Here is an 18,379-nt window from a genome sequence, read left to right on the forward strand (position 1 = left end):
TTGTTCTACTTACTAGTCAGAATGCAAATCCAGGTATGTTAAATTGCCATTCCAGATAGTCAAAATATAGTTGTGATTAGACAAAACTCATTCTAGATATCCAGAATGTAATTGCAGTTAGTCAGATGATACCGATTTTATGATAACATGGCCTGCCATTGTCGGTGTGATTAAAAAGTGTGATTAATCACATTTAATTCATGATTTAACAAGGCAGGTGATTATATTTTAACATTGGGCCAGATCAGTTTAGATAGTTTTCTCCTTGAAGTGAAATCATCATTGGTTGGTCTTAAAATTGATTATCTGAAACCTTAAGCGTGACAATATCTATACATATCGTGCTAACTGTCTATCTGACTCAGTACACTTTGACAGGGGTTTGCTGCCTGGCTTGGGGATGAGACTCTTAATCTCAGGGTTGTGGGTTCAAGCCCCATGTTGGGTGTTCCTGTTTTCATTCACTTGATTCTGTAGGTCGATTAATACTAAATACAGGGAAATCCAAGATGGAAACATGTTAGAAGCTCCAGAGGATCAATAGTCAAGCATAATAGAGATCTTAAACCCAAAGGGGTTTTGTGAAGTTGGAGCTCAAAATAACATGCAACATTATCTGAATATTTCTGAGAATTGACATACTCTATCTGAACAATCATTATGTTAATAATTGTTTTTCAAATTGGAGTGATAATTCTGGCCTTCCTTTGCTGCTGGTTGAGTAAAACCTGGGTGGATTGCGACAAAATGTATTTTTTGGAATCAGTGAGCTCTCTGCTTACACCAGACATGCTGGTCGTGTGTGTAGAAGGCATGTGGTGAACAGCTGAGACCGAGTTTTGCTGTTACGTCATTTTGTAGTTTGTTTATTTTCTGATTCAACTACGTTTAGTGTTAACTGTTTTTGGTGTTTTTAGAAATTGTTTATGTCAGCTTTTAGCCAATATTTTACTATTCCTGTGGATACCTATGTTTAACAAATGGAACTTGCAGTAAGGAAAGTAGAAGAAAACAAGAGTTAAATTCTGCCACCAGTACTGGGGGTTGGGCTGTCATTCAACCAGAGCTACAATGGAATAGTTTACATTAAAACATATTCATATATTAGAATGGCCCAACGTGCAGCTGTAATTGCTGCGAAAGCTGCTTCCAACTGACCTGGAGGGACTCATAAATTTGCATACCACACTTTTCAGATTTTTATCAGTAAAAAAATAATCAAATTGAAAACAATTTCTTCTTTAATATGTGATTTTTAAAAAAAATCAGTTTCACCAACAGTGACATAAGAAACATCCGTGATAATCAAGAGACACCAAATGACCTCCCCCCAGATATAGTGAATAGCAACACAAGCTGTAACACAGTGACTATCTTCTTTTCGAAAGCGATATTTCTGCGACATGTTTCTTGTAGGCTGTTGCTTGACGCTCACCTCACACCGCATGTCTGCTCCAGTGTTTGAGCACTTGCTCCTTACTGCCTCCTTGAGGAGTTCACATGAACAGCAATGAGAATGGAGAAAAGCGCTCTCTTGTGCGCTCACTCCTTTTTCCTCTGCGCTACTGTCATCACCACCTCTTTATTTTAGTGTCTCCAGTCGGTCACTTTTGGAAAGTTTTCTCCTAAACCTAGCATGAGTCAGCAGCGTTTGTTTTTCATATTCGGAGCTTTGGCTGAGGTAACTAAAAATGCGCCCCGTCTTTGTTGGAAAATCTTTTTAAATATTCACAAGTTATGTCCTCTGTGACTGAAAGAGAGGAGAGAATTTCTGCTGTGGTCCGAGGAGCGCACTGGGTACGTAAGATTTATTTATTGCTAGGAATCATTCTGGTAAACTGGAAGTGGCTGCAAGGTTATTCGATTTTTTTTAGATAAAGCGCACTATATTGCACTAAGGGGAAAAAAAAAAAAAAACCTATTAGGGTGTGGTTACAGTTGCCCACGTCGATTCATATCTAATTTCCTTCTGCCAAAGCCCATATTCATCCTCTTTATAATGATTTATTTCTTAGAGCCCAGAAGTGCAGCATCACTGTGACTCCGGCAGCTTTTCTGTGTTCAGCAGTCGGAGACAGTACCAACCAGCTGAGCGCCCCACTCCCGAGGGCTCAGGGGGGCCCAGGGCCGACCCACATCGGAATATGTGCCAGAGAGCGGGCGAAGTCCCGTCCCACAAGTCCCTTCCAGGTTCGCTGGGAGAACGCATAAGGATGTCATTTGGAAGTGGGACAACTTGCAGGGGCTCTCCGTCGGCTCTGCATCCCAGCTCTGGGAGGTCCGATCGGAAAGTTGCGTGCTGCGAGAAGTGCTCCGCGGCTCTTGTTGCTCTAAAGAAGCAAGCTCTGAGTCTGGCTGTCCACCATCACTTCTCCTGCAAGGTCAGTGACTGATTCTGTAATGGAGGACAGTAGCAGTGGATTAGGAGTGGATTTATATCATCAGGCTGATCACTTTCTGGCTGGTGAAGATAAACACGAGAACACCACTATTATATGTGCTAGGGCTTCCTAGAAATTAGTCACATGGGTCCTATATATATATATATATATATATATATATATATATATATATATATATTCTATATAGGATATGTTGGAGCTGGTTTTCAGTTACACCACAACTTTCAATTTTAATTAGCGTTTTATTATGCGAGACAGCCACAGTAAGGCTGACATTTAAGGTGTCTAGAACAATATAGGTTTATAAGGGGTTGTATTATAAATGAATACATCAACTTAGTCAAAGTTAGCAACCAGTTAGGTGCAGTGATAAAACAATTTGCTGGAAGTAAACCAGTAAAAATAGGTTTAAAGAATAAAACCTCGGGTTTAAGAAGCTGACCCCGCTAGCAAATTTGACTGTAGCATTAGCGCTATCGCTAAACTAGCTAAAGCTTATATAAACTAAACTGTTTGCTAGTATTATGACAGTTCTTAACTTTTAATAAGTCAGTATAATCATTCACAATCCAACTGTCTCTGCTAGATTTTGTAAGATCTGCTACCAAAAAAAATATTCATTAGAATTGAACCATTATTGAACATAACAGTTACAAACTAATTTGCTTGATTTAAAATGTGATATTTTAAAGGCTAATATTTAATCAAACCTTAGCTGCGGTTGTCAGGAAAAGGTTTAAATGAAAATATTCTAAAATGTTTGTGGTATTTCAACGTTTTATGGCTTAATCATAAACCAATCTGGATTTATTTGTGTCTTTGTTTGGAACATAGGAGGAAAAACTAGAGGAGCAAAATTATCTTCAGAATTAATTTGAATTTACCAGCTTTAGTTGAGTAATTACTGTAAAAAATAGTGGTAATTTATTTATTTATTCATTTTATAAAAATGTATTTTGGCTGTTGAACATGAACAGTTTCTACACAGAAATGCTGATTAAAAACTACTCAAATAAGCTGTATGCAAATTGTTCCACCCGTTTTATTGGCTTAATTCAAACATTTTGTTTTATCAGTGTCTTTTTAATCACTAACAGAAACTACAACTTACAAAATTCAGTTATGAATTGATATTCCTAATGCCACCACTATAATGTTAATATTTTATGGCTTTCTTTGTCTTCATCTGTCCATTGGAACAATGCCTGCTTGGATGAAACATAAAAAGTGAACAAGTTGGAAAACTGCAGAATTTGTTTCTGAAATTATTACTTTTTTTGCCAAAAATATAACAGCAATCAATTAATTTGTAAGAAAAAACAAATGTTGCAGAACTGAGATAAAGTGAGAAGTGCTGACCCTTTTTACACACTTTCTGTCACTCATTCAAGGGCTATTAACTTGTGTTTTAATGCTTATGTGGCCACATCTGTCCCACCATCTTGCTGCCTCTTACAGCAATGCACCTCTGTACGTTCGACTCGGTCACCATCCATCATTCAGACCACACATAGTAAACCTGGGACATTCCTGTGTGAGTGCTTTCAGATGGCCATGAATATTTCATGGCGACATCTCTGTGTCATCTATGGCCCTCCCCGCTGAGGAAAGGCTATTTATTTTTGTCCTCTTAAGTGGGATGCTTGCGCGGCGGACCATGGTCTTGATTTAGGGAGAGAGGAAGGGAAGGAGGTTTATAATGTGCAGCCACTGACATGGTCAGTGGAAACCCGATAAGCCGGTTAGCTCCTTTAAGGCTTATAGATCAAGACTGTGACTTCTCAAAAGCATCGTGGCTCTATGATATCATCGTCTTATGTTTTTTTTTATGGGCTGGCCAAAATGGGAAGGACAGGCACTTATGTGGTTTTGCTTTTCCTTTTGGAATATTATTGTTCTAAATGTCTGACATCCGTTCTCTTTATGAAATGTATCAGGTGATGGCACTCGGTAAACCCTATTTTAATCACCGAGTTAACACTGCATGGAGGTCAAGGTTGGTCTAGAACAGACAAAAAATAGGATCAGATGTGTTTGTGTTTGATGTTAGTTGGGAGATGCAGATCACCTCTGTGAACATGCGTCTACGTACAGGGAAGCATCTTGGAGAGGTGGAAAGATTCAGGAAAGGAGGGACTGAGTGTTCTGGAGGCTAAAATAGCTCAGCCTGAGTGAGACTGGATAAAGAGTGTCTGTGAAAAGTAATTTTCAACTCTTGCTATAGATTCTCAATTGGATTTAGGTCTGGACTTTGACTGGGCCATTGTAATACATGGGCATGCTTTGATCTAAACCAGTGGTTCTCATTCTTGGTCCTCAGGGCCCACTGTCCTTCATGTTTTAGATGTGTGTAATTTCATTACCTCCTCAACATGTCATTAAGTGTAGTGGAAGCCTGTTGATCACTCATTCCTGTAGGTAAGGTGTGTGGCAGCAGGCAAACACCTAAAACATTTAGTGGATCCGGAGGAACAGGATTGAGGACAACAGATCTAAACCATCACACTGTATTTCTGGATATTTTGAGCCTCTGATCATCTAGTCCCTGCTGAAGAAAAGCCTCCCCACAGCATGATGCTGCCACCACCATGTTTCATTTTGGTCATTGTGTGTTCAGGGGTAGTGTTAGTGTTAGTGTTGCGTAGTGTTAGTTTTCCTCCACACAGAATGTTTTATATGTGAGGCAAAAAGTAGTTCGGTTTTGGTCTGCCTGTACTAGAGCCCCTTCTTCAACATGTTTTCTGTGTCAACCATGGCCAGACTTGTAGAGTGGACTACTAAAAGTTATCCTGTTAACAGATTCTCCCATCAGAGCTGTGGATCTCTGCAGCTCCTCCAGAGTTATTCTGGAGGAGCTTTTTTCTTATTTTGGAAAACATGATGCCATATGAAACTGATGCCCCTACACCGTCTTCCTATGCAAGTAACACCGTGGCATACACAGTTTGATCACCACATAAGCCAGCTTGCCAGAGGTAATTTTGGACATGTTGAGAAATTCTGCCATATGAGTGCCGCAGCTCTCTCATATCAAGTGTACCCACTTTTACGGAATCAAAGTAGTGAGTGAGGCTGAACTGTTTTAAGGCCGTCTGCTCTCAGGGGCTTTCAAACACACATTTGATTACGAAGTTTCAACTCAGACAGGCATACAAAATGCTAATACAGGGTGACTGCTCGTCTCATACAGAAACACAAATAGACACATTGTTTGCCTGTTTACCTTCCCAGTGTTTTAGATTATAAACAATGCCGATTTCATCACTTTTTTCATGATGCCATAAAGTAGTCCAGGGTTTGGTGTGACGACTTTCATAACTTGTTTAATTTATTTTAAAGTGCAGCAAATTTATATGAATCCCCTTTAAATTGCTGTTTTTATGCTTCCATTGCTAAGTGTTCAGACTTATCTCACTGCAGTCTTTAGGTCATTTTCAATGTCAGATACAAAACAAGGACAAACCTGGCAAAGTGGTCTAAAAATTAGGCAGTTGCAAAAGCTTGAATTTGATCTGTGATAATACACACAGTGAAAATGATTACCTACCTGTCATGATGTAGGGTTGTTTGGTTTTTGGTTTCAGGTTTTTTCCTTATGTTTTTCACTGTTCAAGTTTTGAATCATGTTTCTGTTTATTTTCCTGGTCATGCTTTTGTTTTGTCGTCTTATTCATGTTTTGTCAACTTTGGTTTTCGGATCTGGTCATGCTTTTGCTTCATGTTTTTCTAGTTTGTGTTCAAGAGTCTCTGTTTTGCTCCAGTCAGGTTTTGTTCTGTTAATTAAGTTTATTCAGTTCACCTGCTTCAAATTAATCTGTCTCCTTGCTCCACCTGGTTTTCACGCCATATATTCACACCTGTTCTGTTTAGTCTTCGCGGAAACATCTTTCACTCTCATGCTCATGTCTAGCTTTTTAACCAAGTCTTGTCTTTTTTTTGATCATGCCATGCCTGTCTTGCCTGCCTGTTTGTTTTGTTCCTGCCTCCTGCTGAGTGTGAGTTTTTGTAATTAAACCTTTTCTTCACTTACCATCACGCTGCCTGCTCGTCTGCATTGTGGGGTCCAATCCCAAGTAAACCGTGACAGAACCGTGACACCTACCAGTATGCTCGATGTGAGAGTATGCAAGTGCATCTAAATCTTAAGACAAAACATAAGAAAAATTGATTTTTGCTGTTTTTAATGACTAGAAAAAATAAATAGTTTTGCCTGTAATTTGCCAAAGACTCACAAAGGACTTTTAACAACAGAAATGTGCATAGAAGGACTGAACATGTGTAAGAAGCCTTAAAATGAAACCAACTTTTATTTAGAGAAATTTCACAATGAACATGTTGAAAATCCAAACTGTAATGTGAGCACATTTATGCACTGGGGAAAAATACCTACATTAGGAAATAATTGATTTTAACAAAATCTGAAGTTGGACAATTATTGGTATTCCTAATAATCCTGTTAAAATAAATGTAACTAAACCTGTTCTTGATTCATAAATTTTTTTTTTAGTTGATCACAATTTGAATCAGTGATCTGTCGCTTCCCGTCTCACTGGTGTATGAATATGATATGACGAAGAGGTCAATGTGTCCGGTATAAAATCCACTGTTAGAGAACTGCAGGAAAGAGTGGCATCTCGGGGTCCCCGGGTATCCATGACAACCATTAGATGATATCTACATGGCAACCAGTTTGAGAGTGATGCCAGGAAAAAGCCTCATCTGCTTACCATCACAAACATAAACATGTAAAGTTTGTTCAGCTCTATCGAGGACTAAAATTGAGCTTTTTTTGTCAGCAAACACCCTGAGTGGTTTTGGTGTGAAACAACGGATATTATGTGAATATTATGAAAAAGAACTTCATGCCCACTGTAAAGTACGGTGAAGGATTTGTAATGTTGTGGGCCTGTTTCTTTTCCAAAGGCCCTGGTAATAAAACGAATGACTTCATGAACTCTTTGAGATACCAAGAGATTTTAAATAAAAATCTTGTGGACTCTACTAGTACAGAAATCTAATATAATCAACCCTTATCCATGGCATGACAGTCCCCAAAAACCTAAATAAAGAAATAAATCCCTTGCACTGCATGAAATCATATAGGAAAACACTTAGGGGTGTATTATTGGTAACATGGGTTGTACAAATAATAGCAGGGGTGCCAATGTTTGTGTCAGCTGGGATTTTGCTAATAAAACAGATTTTATGTGGGATTTGTTTCCCCCATCTATTAAATGTAATCTACATAGTGTTAGATTTTTCAGAGTGAGATTATGCTGCTGCTAAAATTAGTAACACAAGTTTGTGTGCTGTAAGTAACTGATATTTTAAAGTCACTTCACTTTGACGTATCTTTTTTCTAACCCTAGCCCTTGTAACTATTACATATTTTGCTGCAAAGCTTCAGCTTGTAATTCTAAAAAAAAAAATCTGTTCTTATTTTTCTAAATGCTGCAGGAAACAAGCGACCTGTCAGCCTTTCTTCATGACAACCTTCGTGTTCACGGGCATTCTAATGTGGAGTCCAGAGACAGAGAAAGGGAGCTGGGCCAATGTGGAACCTGTGGAGCTAACCTGAACCAACTCAAACAGGAAGCCATCCTCTTGGCTCTGAGTCGTGGGCAGTCTTTGGCTAAGCCGCCTTTTGTGGCCAGCCTCAGCGCTGGCGCTGTGCTGGGACAAAGTGGGACAAAGCATGGAGACAGGTTCTCCAGGGAGGCTGTGCATCCACCGTATGGTCAAACACACAGCCCACACAGCCCACACAGCCCACGAAGCCCCAGGACGCCCCAGAGGACTCCCCAAACCCTCAGACGAAGGGGGCTCAAGCTTCCCAACCCCGATATGGACCGCTGGGTGGAGGAGCAGCAGCAGCTGGTGGCCTCTAAATCAGGGTCCAATCCAGATGGTGTCACCATGAATTCTCACCATCAGGTACCCTTAAAAGCTTTCTCCAAGCTCTACACCCTATATAACACATTTCCTAGGGTCCACCCCCCCTTTTAATGAGCTATATGGATAATGCATGTCTTTACGAGTGCACATGTCAGCAAGCCAAAGATTCATAGTGCCTAATCAGAGCCTATTTCGATCCCGTAGCTCAGCTCGTTCTTTAAAAGTCCTTTTACTAATGGAATAGGGTCATGATTTACCCGTCATAAAAGCCGGCCAGTCAAAAAGCACTTGTGATCAATAGAGAGGGCAGCCATATTTAAAATTGTGGCTGGTGAAATATGCATTAATGTGATGGAAACTGATCCTCCCCCACCTCACCCCTAGTGACTGGCTGTTATAGTTAACATGTCAAGGTGAGAGAGGGGGACTTTTGTTTGCTTTAATTCTATTAACCACATTTTACCAGAAGTGAACCTGAATTCCTTAAAGCTCATTTGTTTCCTGCTTTTCAGTCCCAATTCCCAGTATAATTGTGTTTAAAGTCAAATAACTTCATGAGTCGGTTTGCAAGGAGATGATTGAAGTTCATGACTGTATACACTGTGGCTCTCAAAGGTCTACACACCTCTGGTTAACATAACATGGTTTTGTGAGGTTAAAGAAATGAGACCATGGGAATCATTTCAAACATGCATCCTGTACAACTGTACAACCCCGAGAGCCACTGTATGTTGCACAATGTTAACTGGTGTGAGCTTAAATAAAAACCCGAATATGATATTTTGCAAATAATTTGAACTCTGAACATGGGATGGCTCAACAAATACTTTGAAAATGTAAGAATAAAAATTTGTTACTTAAAATTGAAATACACTTTGGGATTCCATCTGTGGTGGTACATAATGTCACAAAAAAATGTTCTGAGCATCTGAAAAACGAATCTCTCCATGTTTGAGACAAGAAAAAAAAAAAACAATTAGTGCAACGGTACATAAATCTCACAAGACAAGACAAAATGCAGAAGGTCCCTGCCATAGTGCAGTGTTTGTGCTGCCAGATAAATCACCTTTTGTGACGGTCCAGATTTTTTCCAGATTGGTCCTCTTCCCTTGACACCAACATATGAGCACATGATGGTCATCTATGGGAATGCATGAGCTATTGCTGAACATGATTTAATACCTCTTACCATCTGTCCATGTCTCTGGTTTATGGCATAGCTTCAAAACACAGGGGATGTTAATGAGCATCTACCTGTGAGACCTTGAACCCTTAGCCTGGCTGCGTCCAGTTGTCGAGACACCATGTGGGATAAGATGTGGCGTTTTAAACAGACCAATACTTGTGTGGGGATGGCAAGTTGTGTTGTCATATTGTTCTGTAAGCAGATAGATGATCCTTCCTTGGTGTGATCTGTCTTGGGCAACTGGAAACTGGAAAAAGTGTGTTTGAGTCCTCATGTATCTGTACATCAGACACTTGCATTATGCAACCACCAGGCCTCATGCAAACCACAATCAAACTCCATCAAGTAATGCTGTCTAATGTGTTTACTAGGGATCATCGGTGTCTGGTGAGCTTCACCGACTGTTTTGAGTGATTGTGGGAGGCTCTGGCAATAAAACAACACTATTACTCAACTTGTGATGCCAATTACTTTGTCCTTTGATGCCTGTTCAAACCCTCTGCATATTCGGTCATTTACACAGCCATCTTTGGTCTGCTCTTGTACCAAACTACCTCAAATTCGGACCATTGCTTCAGGGCAGCTAACTTGGTGCTTAAATGATCGGTCTTGTGAATCTACATTTACAGGTTTAGGTTACATAGTGAAAAATATCTTGTCAGAAAAAATGCCATTAAGGGACAAAAGGAGAAGCAGCACACTGTAAATCATGCTGCCGTGTATTTTTTTAAAGTCACGATTCTCTTAAAAAAACTTTAATTGTTCTATAGGCTCTCTTTGTATCCTTTTGCATTCGATATAGAATTTTATAGGATTTGCGAATTATGTAATGTAGCTGCTTAATTTTTCAACTCAAACTCAATTTTTCTTGATATCCTGTTTTTTATCTATGAGTGTAAGATTAGGGACACACTGGGATTTTTAATATAGACCACATCAGAGGTGGCATATGGCCACATTCCTTTGGCAGTGTGTACACAAATGTGTCCTGGGCAACAGAAAGACGGCCAAATGTCCAACTCAGGATAAGGAGTTAATTTCCTGCACACAAGCCTGTGAGTGCATTGGAGCTTGTCGGTACAAATGAATGTTTACTTGGAAATAGAGAAAGAATGTACGGTCTGATCAAAGTTTAAGCCTGCTAGAGGTGCGCACCGTGTCACTTCGCTGTCGCTGTCCTTTTGGATCAACCAAGATGGATGTTGATGGCAAGTAAGAAAATAAAAAAAAAATAAAAAAAAACGGTTTGTTTAACACATTAGCAAGAGCTGAGAGAAGCTGAGAGCAGATCAGCAGAAGGTGATTCCTCTGGGATAAAATACTGCAAGACGAGCAAATGTGGAGGTCGAAACAGAGCAAGAGAGAAAAGGATGGAGAATGGGGGTGGAGAGGAAAAAAGATTATAGAAGATCATATGAGTGCAAATACAGAGCAGATCTCGAGCAGAGAGAAAGTGAAGATACAAAATCTTATGAGTTATGAAGGAGAGGGGCAGGGAAGAATTTATAAAAGATCCATTTTACCTTGGGTCTCCATCAGCCCCGTCCTATTCCAAACCACTACAGCACATCTCTACTGGCACTAATTGGCATATAATGGTTGGCTGTTACTCACAGAAAGCTGAGCTCATGTGATTATCCTGCCTCTAGACCAGCTTGAGATACAGAAGAAATGTGGGGCTCAAGAGCAGCGATCCAGACAAGCATAGCCAGACAAGGGATGTGCAATGAATCCAATTCATATTTTATTTTAGATTTCTGCCCCAAACCATTAAAAAAAGCAATGTAACTGAGTTTTATTCAAATTGGTTGGCCACACTAGTAGGACAACATATGTTTGTTTTTTTTTCTAATTTATGCATTCACAATCCCAATACAATCTGGACAGAGACTGTACTCGATGCTGCAGACTGTCAAGGCTTACTTCAGCAGCTGTGTGTGTGAAGCACAGCAAAAACATCAGTTGAAGCTAAATGCTAAATTAAAAAAGCGAGAGAAGATCCTTTCTGTAAGAGTAGTCTGGATTAAGTTGAGTTTACCCCACAGAAAACATGTTAGATTATCAACAAGTCATATCAAAACAGAAAGGAGAGTTAGGGTTATCCTGCTTCTTCAGCAAACTGCTTTCTATGCAAAGATTGTCAGTAGAAGCAAGATGAAAGTTTTCTGAAGATGTTGTTGCCTGTGTAAAGTCAGGTATTCCTTTTGAAATTAGTGATAAAGCTTCTCTTGTTTCAGATGTTTTGTTACAGCAAAATAGCAGCTTTCTGAAACCAAGTTAAAAATGTCGCAGCAGAGAAGACTAACCTGCAGATCCCTTGGTGGGGAAAAAATATGAACTGTTTAGTGACGCAGTAAAGGATATAATCACAAAGTTCAAAACTAAGTTAGTGACTACTTGTGACCAACAAGTAGTTTTTTTAACTGCAACTTTACATAAACTTTAAATGTCAAACATATTGTCAAAGAAGCACTTTCTGCTGTATTTTTATTTGATTTATTTATTGCAAAATTTCTATATAATTTTTGGGTGACCATTAAATATGGGAATTTGATGTTAATCACATGGTTTGATTATTTTAAAGAAGAAAAAAGCAGCTGTTGTAGAACTTCTTCAGGTTGACCTCACATTGAGCTGACTGGGTCATGTTAGACCCTCACACATCAGTAGAATAATGAGTGCTTGGGTCATGCATTGGAGCAACAGCTAAATGATTGTCGTATTACCTTAACATAGTGTCCTGTAAGAAATCAGAGACCGGGGGAGGATTATTGCGGCACCTCTTTAGCGCTGAGTCCTGATTCTGACTCAGACATCAGAAAAGAGATGCTTCACAACATATTCCTCCATTTCCAAATGCAGCTGCCTCTTTCCACAATGGGGCAAATATGGTGTTTGTTTATAGCATGTGCTCTGAGCCTTAGACGGCCTACTTACACAGAAGCACCTTAATGATTCCTTTGATGCGAATATTCCCCTTCGTATGAGATTTTGGAGGGTAACTACAGGTTTGGATATTTATATAATGAATGATGAGCTTTCTCCTAACAGCCCAAGGCAGATGATGCTATAGTGACCTGTGGTGATGCTGGGACTGTTCAGACAACCTCCAAGATCCCTCACATCTCCAGAGTGGTGACCATCGCCAACACTGCTGCTATGTCCCTTTTGGCCAGGTTAGTCTGTGGAAATCAGGATAAAATAATAGTAAATGCCCATAATGTTATAAAAGCTGTATGCATTTAAAAGCACAAATCACATAATTCTATTTTATGTATACTTTTTACCTAATTATTTACTTTACAATTTAAAGGGAAAAAAATCTACTTTATTTTAATATAGTTATCCAACAGCTTGTTTCATTACAAATAAGGGTGATTTTGTTCAATTAATGAAGCGTAATCCTCATGTTCTCTAATTAAATGTGTTGTAGTGTCCAGTTTTTATCTTTTTTTTTGCTGCATGGTTTCTTTATTTTTATCAGGGAGGTTTGAACAGGTTGAGAGAAATTTTTTAATCCATGAAATGAGAAACAACAAATTAAGTGAGAAAAAATGTTGGTCTTCTGTTTTCCATTCCACACATTGCCTCCTTTGTTAACAATAAAACTGAGATACAAATTTTTAATGCTAATACAATGTACAGTCATGGTGAAAAGAAAGTACACCCCTTTTTAATTGAAGGGTTTTAATTATGTGGTCTTTGCTGGGCTCGGTGATTATTTGAATCTAACGTCTAACCTCAGATTCCACACTCATGATTCATGTATCTACAACGAAGCCAAATATGAATGGTTTGACCACTTCTGCAAAGCGGAGGTGTTGGAGTTTAGTGTTCAGGAGGAGCAATGAAATCATAGACAAAACTAATAATTCCAGTTACAGATGATCTGAAGTCTGTCATTATATAGAGAGAATGATTATTCACAAGTAGGGAAGATGCATGACAATAGCCAATATTCCCAATGAACCCCTGCAATGCTCAGAGAAATTACAAACACTAGAAAGCTCCATTTCAGACTCCACATGCCTCAACTGGCAGTGCACGGTGTTGGAGGGTTGATGATTGGGCCATTTTTTGCAACAGCAGAGACTTCCATTCATTGAATCTCTATTATACAATTAAATGTGAGCCCGCAGGCCATGACAGTTAAAGCTTGGCCCAGACTGGGTGTTGCAGGCAATGAAGTAATCTTGTTAACATGAGTGGGTCATTCCTCCACAATGATGTGAGAGTCTGATCAAATCAGACAGAAGCCAACTATTTAAAGTTATTGCTGCTAAAGGGGGCTTTCATACTATTGAATCAAGGAGTGTCCTTACTTTTTCTGACAGAACTTTGCAATTGTGGCTTCCTCTTTGTTTAATTAATGATGAATGAGTGTGGCTCTGTTGTGTGTTTTTAAACATCAGAGTAGGTTTAAGTAATTCCAGGACCTGGTAAAGACCAGAGGGTGTACGTTTTTTTTTACCATTTCTGTCACCAAAATGAGAGTCTTGTGAAGGACATTTCTATCTTTATTTTTCAGATACATTTCAGCTCCAGGCATTCTGTAGTAGGTGTAAGTGTAGTAGGAGTGTTGTATTAGTCACTCAGTACATCCGCCACCACCGACACACCTCCCTCTGTCCCTGCAGGGCGGCGGAGAAGCTCAACTTGACATTGAGGAAAAAGGGCCAGGCTTCTGATCCAGCTCCCTCCAGTCGCTCCACCTGCTTCAAGGAGATCATCCAGAAAAACCCACCGCTGGTCCCCCCCTGCTTGCTCCAAGCTGCCGCTCGAAGCAAAGACTCACCCGACGTTGGCAAGGTTCACTTCAAATTCTGATACATCTGAGAGCTGATTTATGGTTTTACTGTGGAGCTTGTTTGGTTTAAAATACCTACTTATGATTCCACTCGAGTGCATGACTCACTAAAGAACTAAATTAAAGTTGCATAAACTCCAGTTTGCAGGCATAAACACATGAATAATTCACTGATGGTGACGTTCACCTTAATAAAACCAACACTGGGTATATTTGTACTGCGTACTACATTCTGATGATACATGCAATAATTCTGTATTAGTGTTGTACAGTTGCTTGATCATATCCCCATCCTTTCCCACAAACAGCAACTTGCAAGTGTCTTCCCACCCTGTGCTGCAGCTTAAAGAGATCTCAGTCAATTTGGCTAAAATCCTATATCACTCTGCCTTCCTGATTGACTGTAATGTGGTGCTAATGTCTCCATCCTGTTCCTCCCCGCCTTTCTCCTCACCTCCTCTGGGAGAGAAACCGAGGAGATCAATATGGCTGCCTGCCCTCCCTTTGTCTCAGAGATGGACTCTTGGGTTTAGTGTAGAGTTACAGATGAAGGCTCGGACAGACCCCATCGACAGCCCTACCTTGCCCCGGCACTCAGCTTTGTGAAGCGTCGCTCTGTGCTGAGAGCCGCGGAAGACTTCCTCTACTTGTTAAATTTCTCTTGAATTATTCACCCCTTATGAATAGAATTTAACGCATCTTTAAAATGGTTAGGGATCCCGTTCTTGTTTAAGGTTTTGAAATGCATGAGACGAGAGGCTGGAAAACTTATCATGTTGCAGGAAAATGGCTGTCAGGTTTTCAAATTCACCCAAAAAGGGATGATCTCATCGTGGTGTAATGCAGTTCTGTGCAATATCAAGATTCCTATATTCATTCAGGGTGTCATGACACATATTTCTACTTTCAATCTTGCTGAGCTAAATTATCGTTTTGTGTTGCAAGCTGGAAAGAGAGCACAATATTGGAAGGCTAGAAAGAGGAAAGGAAAGAGAAATGGGGGCAGGAAAGATGCTAATGGAGAAGATAAACATCGGAGTCAAATACTGGCGTAAAGAATTGACTCTGACCACCTCTGCACACATTCCTGCATGTTTTAAACTATGTTTTCTGGCTGAGTAGATCCATTTACAACTGCACAATGATGCATGGCATCTGCATTATTTTTCAATCCACTAATTTGTAGGAAAAATTTGATTCAGATGCCTCAATGTTTTAAATTAGATTAAACTCGCTTTTAAAAGGGGACATATCATGCTTTTAAATCCTTTCTTTTCATAAAGTGGAACTGTAATGCTTTGGTCTGAACTCCTTGTTATTGTAGCTCCACAGGCTCCTCTTGTATTCCTGTTCTCAGGTGTGTCTGAGAGTAACGTGTTTTGGTGCCATCTCTTTAAATGCTGTTGAGGCCATTTCCATGTCTCACTACAGGAACAGTGTGGTAAGGGGAATAGGCAGCGTTAAGTCTTCCTCCACATTTAATGTTTGCATCTAGTCCAAAAAATGCACACACAGGCCAACTCTATCTAGTCTAAGTGACTCCTGGAGGCAATTGGTTGCATTGGATTCTATTGAAAGGTGTCAGAGTAAACCGGACTGAATACAGATGCATGCCACACTTTTCAGATATATACTTGTAATAATTCTTTAGGATGTATCAATTTCCTTCCGCTTCCCAGGTTTGTCCTACTATTGTGTTGGTCTATCACAATAAATCCCATTTAATTACGTCTAAATTTGTGGTTGTTATGTAAAAAAATGTCAAAAAGTTGCACTGTATATACTGTGAAATACATCTGTTTATGTTTCAAACATTGTTGAAACTGCTACTATGAGTTCATTAGGAATTTATGTATTTTGTTCATTAGTCTCTGGCTATGAAAGAAAAGCAGTGTGAAATGATGTCAATTACAACGACTCTTCCAAAGTACATTATCCCTAGTACTCAATACTAATCCTTTTTGACACCGACGCTTTGCTCTCTCAAGTTTTCCTTTCCTTTTAAGCTGAGGTTTCTTGTAACCTGTGCAACAGAAAATAGCATCTCAGACTCCCACTGCTGGGCAGCAGTAGCTTTGAGCAAATGTTCAACTGTTTCTGCATCAGACTTCAGAGTAAATGATCAGTTTTAGTAAACACAAACACTTTTTGGAAGAGATAGGTAAGCAAGAATAACACCATGCTGTTTTCTACTCTACAAAGAATTCCAAACATTGACGCCAGCTAGAAGTTAGCTGAATTTAACATGACATTTTTAAAGCTTGCTTTTGTAAAACTCATCCATTGGTGCTTAGGATTCTCTTTGGTGCATGAATGTATTTCCCCCAAGTTAAAGATGTACTTTTAGCAGCTTTAATATTAATAATTCTCTAATCAGTTGCTACTATGTGAATTCGGAGCAGCTTTTGGATTAATAAATAGCGGTGTTTTTTTATTTTCTTACTTATACATTATGTTCCCAGTCTGTCTTCTCTTTTTTTTGTGTCCTGTTGCAGTGTTTCAGGCATGCCATAGAGAGCAGATATTTTCCTATAAAAAGGATATCTCAAGACAATATCCTAATTGCGTGATTAACTTTATTAATTCCAGATTCAATCCAGCATCAGAGTAGGCAAGCCACATTGATGTTCTAGTAAACTGTGCTTGTATGACTTTCAACCATTTGAGTAATTGTGTGTTGGTGTGTGTGTGTGTCTGGGTGTGTTTGAGCATATGCATAGAAACAGATTTGTGTTGAGTGGCTGTGTGTGTGTGTGTGTGTGTGAGTTCGTCACCTGAAGGTGTAAGATTTGTACGTGTGGCGAGAACGGTAGTAGGCCTGCAATCCACAGCACCTAACAAAGGCCAGGTAGACTCCAGGAGGCAGCAATAGTCCCAGGAAGCGAGACATAAAGCTTCTTTATGTCTGGCACAGAAATAGGTTGCCAGCAATGCACAGGAGCAGCAGCCCCCAGGTCAAAGAGGCACAGAGCGTAAGGCAGGGCACCTAGGCCCCCTCAACACCAACCACAACATCACGTAGGCCAAGCCTGGGAACTGGTCCCTCTGGTGGCCCAGGGCACACACCAACACCTGGCAGCAAGACGCCTGGCACCAACCAGGGGAGACTTCCCAGAGCCCCCAACACATTGGGCAGGCACCAGCTCACCGCAGTCATCGCCACATTGTATTTCACTCGGCGGGACAGTCAGCTAGAGGTCTAGAGGGAGGGATACCAACCAGAGCCCAACGCAGCCCCCGTGGCCCTCAACCAGCTCAACACACCTCCGGGAGCTATAGGACACCAGACGGAGGCCCACCACCCCGTGATATGGCCTGAGCACCCACACAGACAACACCCCACCAAGGCTGGCAGGCCCCAACCCGGCCCTCCCGGGCCATCCCCAGACTCCTAGTTCCCGCCGAGCCAGCACAGGCCCTGTGGCGGGAGCCAGAGGACCATGCCATGCCCCCCAAGCACAGCCCCTCCTCTGTGGTGTTTGTATGTTTTTCTGTGGTAACTTCAAGTGTTGTGACGAATGCAGATGTGCATGTCTAAAGTGCATTAAAATTAGGGTTGTGGCTTGAATGTACGAGATGCCACTGCTTGTTGACAGCAGATTCTCCCACACCCTAAGCCCTGAGCCCTAAGTGGGTTGCCAGCTGAAATGTGAAGCAGCCTTCTGCAATTAAAGCCCTAGTACAGCACAATAACATCACATGGTCGCTATGCTGCAGCAACTCTAGGATTTCAATGTTAGTGTTGGTGATGACTAAAGGGTTACTATTGTAAGCAGCAGAGGAAATATACATTTGTTAGGGTTTTTTATTTCAAATCTATGGTGGTTGTGCTATTTAGATGTATTAGATATTTACATGTAACGCCAAATGCTTCTCGGAATACAGTATCGTCTCCATCCAAATGCAGATACCAAGGTAACCCACTCATTGAAAAAAAACTTGATTTTTATGTTCATTTCTACAAAAACAAATCCGCTAATTACTCTTTCCGCAATGTACATTGATGGATATCTTCCTGAGCACTTCCTTCTGGAAAACCTTACAGACCTAAAGTTCAGATAATTGACATATTTCTGGCTTTGTTGGAGC

At 40.2% G+C, this 18,379-nt stretch overlaps 1 protein-coding gene across 7 annotated transcripts in view; it reads left to right on the top strand.

Moving 5' to 3' along the window:
* Positions 1 to 18,379, top strand: part of LOC124882397 (kinesin-like protein KIF26B) — a 42,231-nt gene that overhangs the window by 1,825 nt on the left and 22,027 nt on the right. For 6 of the 7 annotated variants that reach the window (XR_007041891.1, XM_047388748.1, XM_047388749.1 and 3 more), the window contains exons 2-5: positions 2,016 to 2,381; positions 7,860 to 8,336; positions 12,535 to 12,659; positions 14,121 to 14,292. Coding sequence is in view for 6 of the 7 variants with exons in the window: in XM_047388748.1 (XP_047244704.1) it covers positions 2,016 to 2,381; positions 7,860 to 8,336; positions 12,535 to 12,659; positions 14,121 to 14,292 (1,140 nt within the window). In the remaining variant the exon portion in view is untranslated. Of the gene's footprint in view, positions 1 to 1,255; positions 1,798 to 2,015; positions 2,382 to 7,859; positions 8,337 to 12,534; positions 12,660 to 14,120; positions 14,293 to 18,379 lie in introns of those variants that run through there. The other variant, XM_047388750.1, reaches the window with a different exon arrangement.

This window comes from Girardinichthys multiradiatus, chromosome 15 (genome assembly GCF_021462225.1).
Source record: "Girardinichthys multiradiatus isolate DD_20200921_A chromosome 15, DD_fGirMul_XY1, whole genome shotgun sequence".
Classification (NCBI taxonomy): Eukaryota; Metazoa; Chordata; class Actinopteri; order Cyprinodontiformes; family Goodeidae; genus Girardinichthys; species Girardinichthys multiradiatus.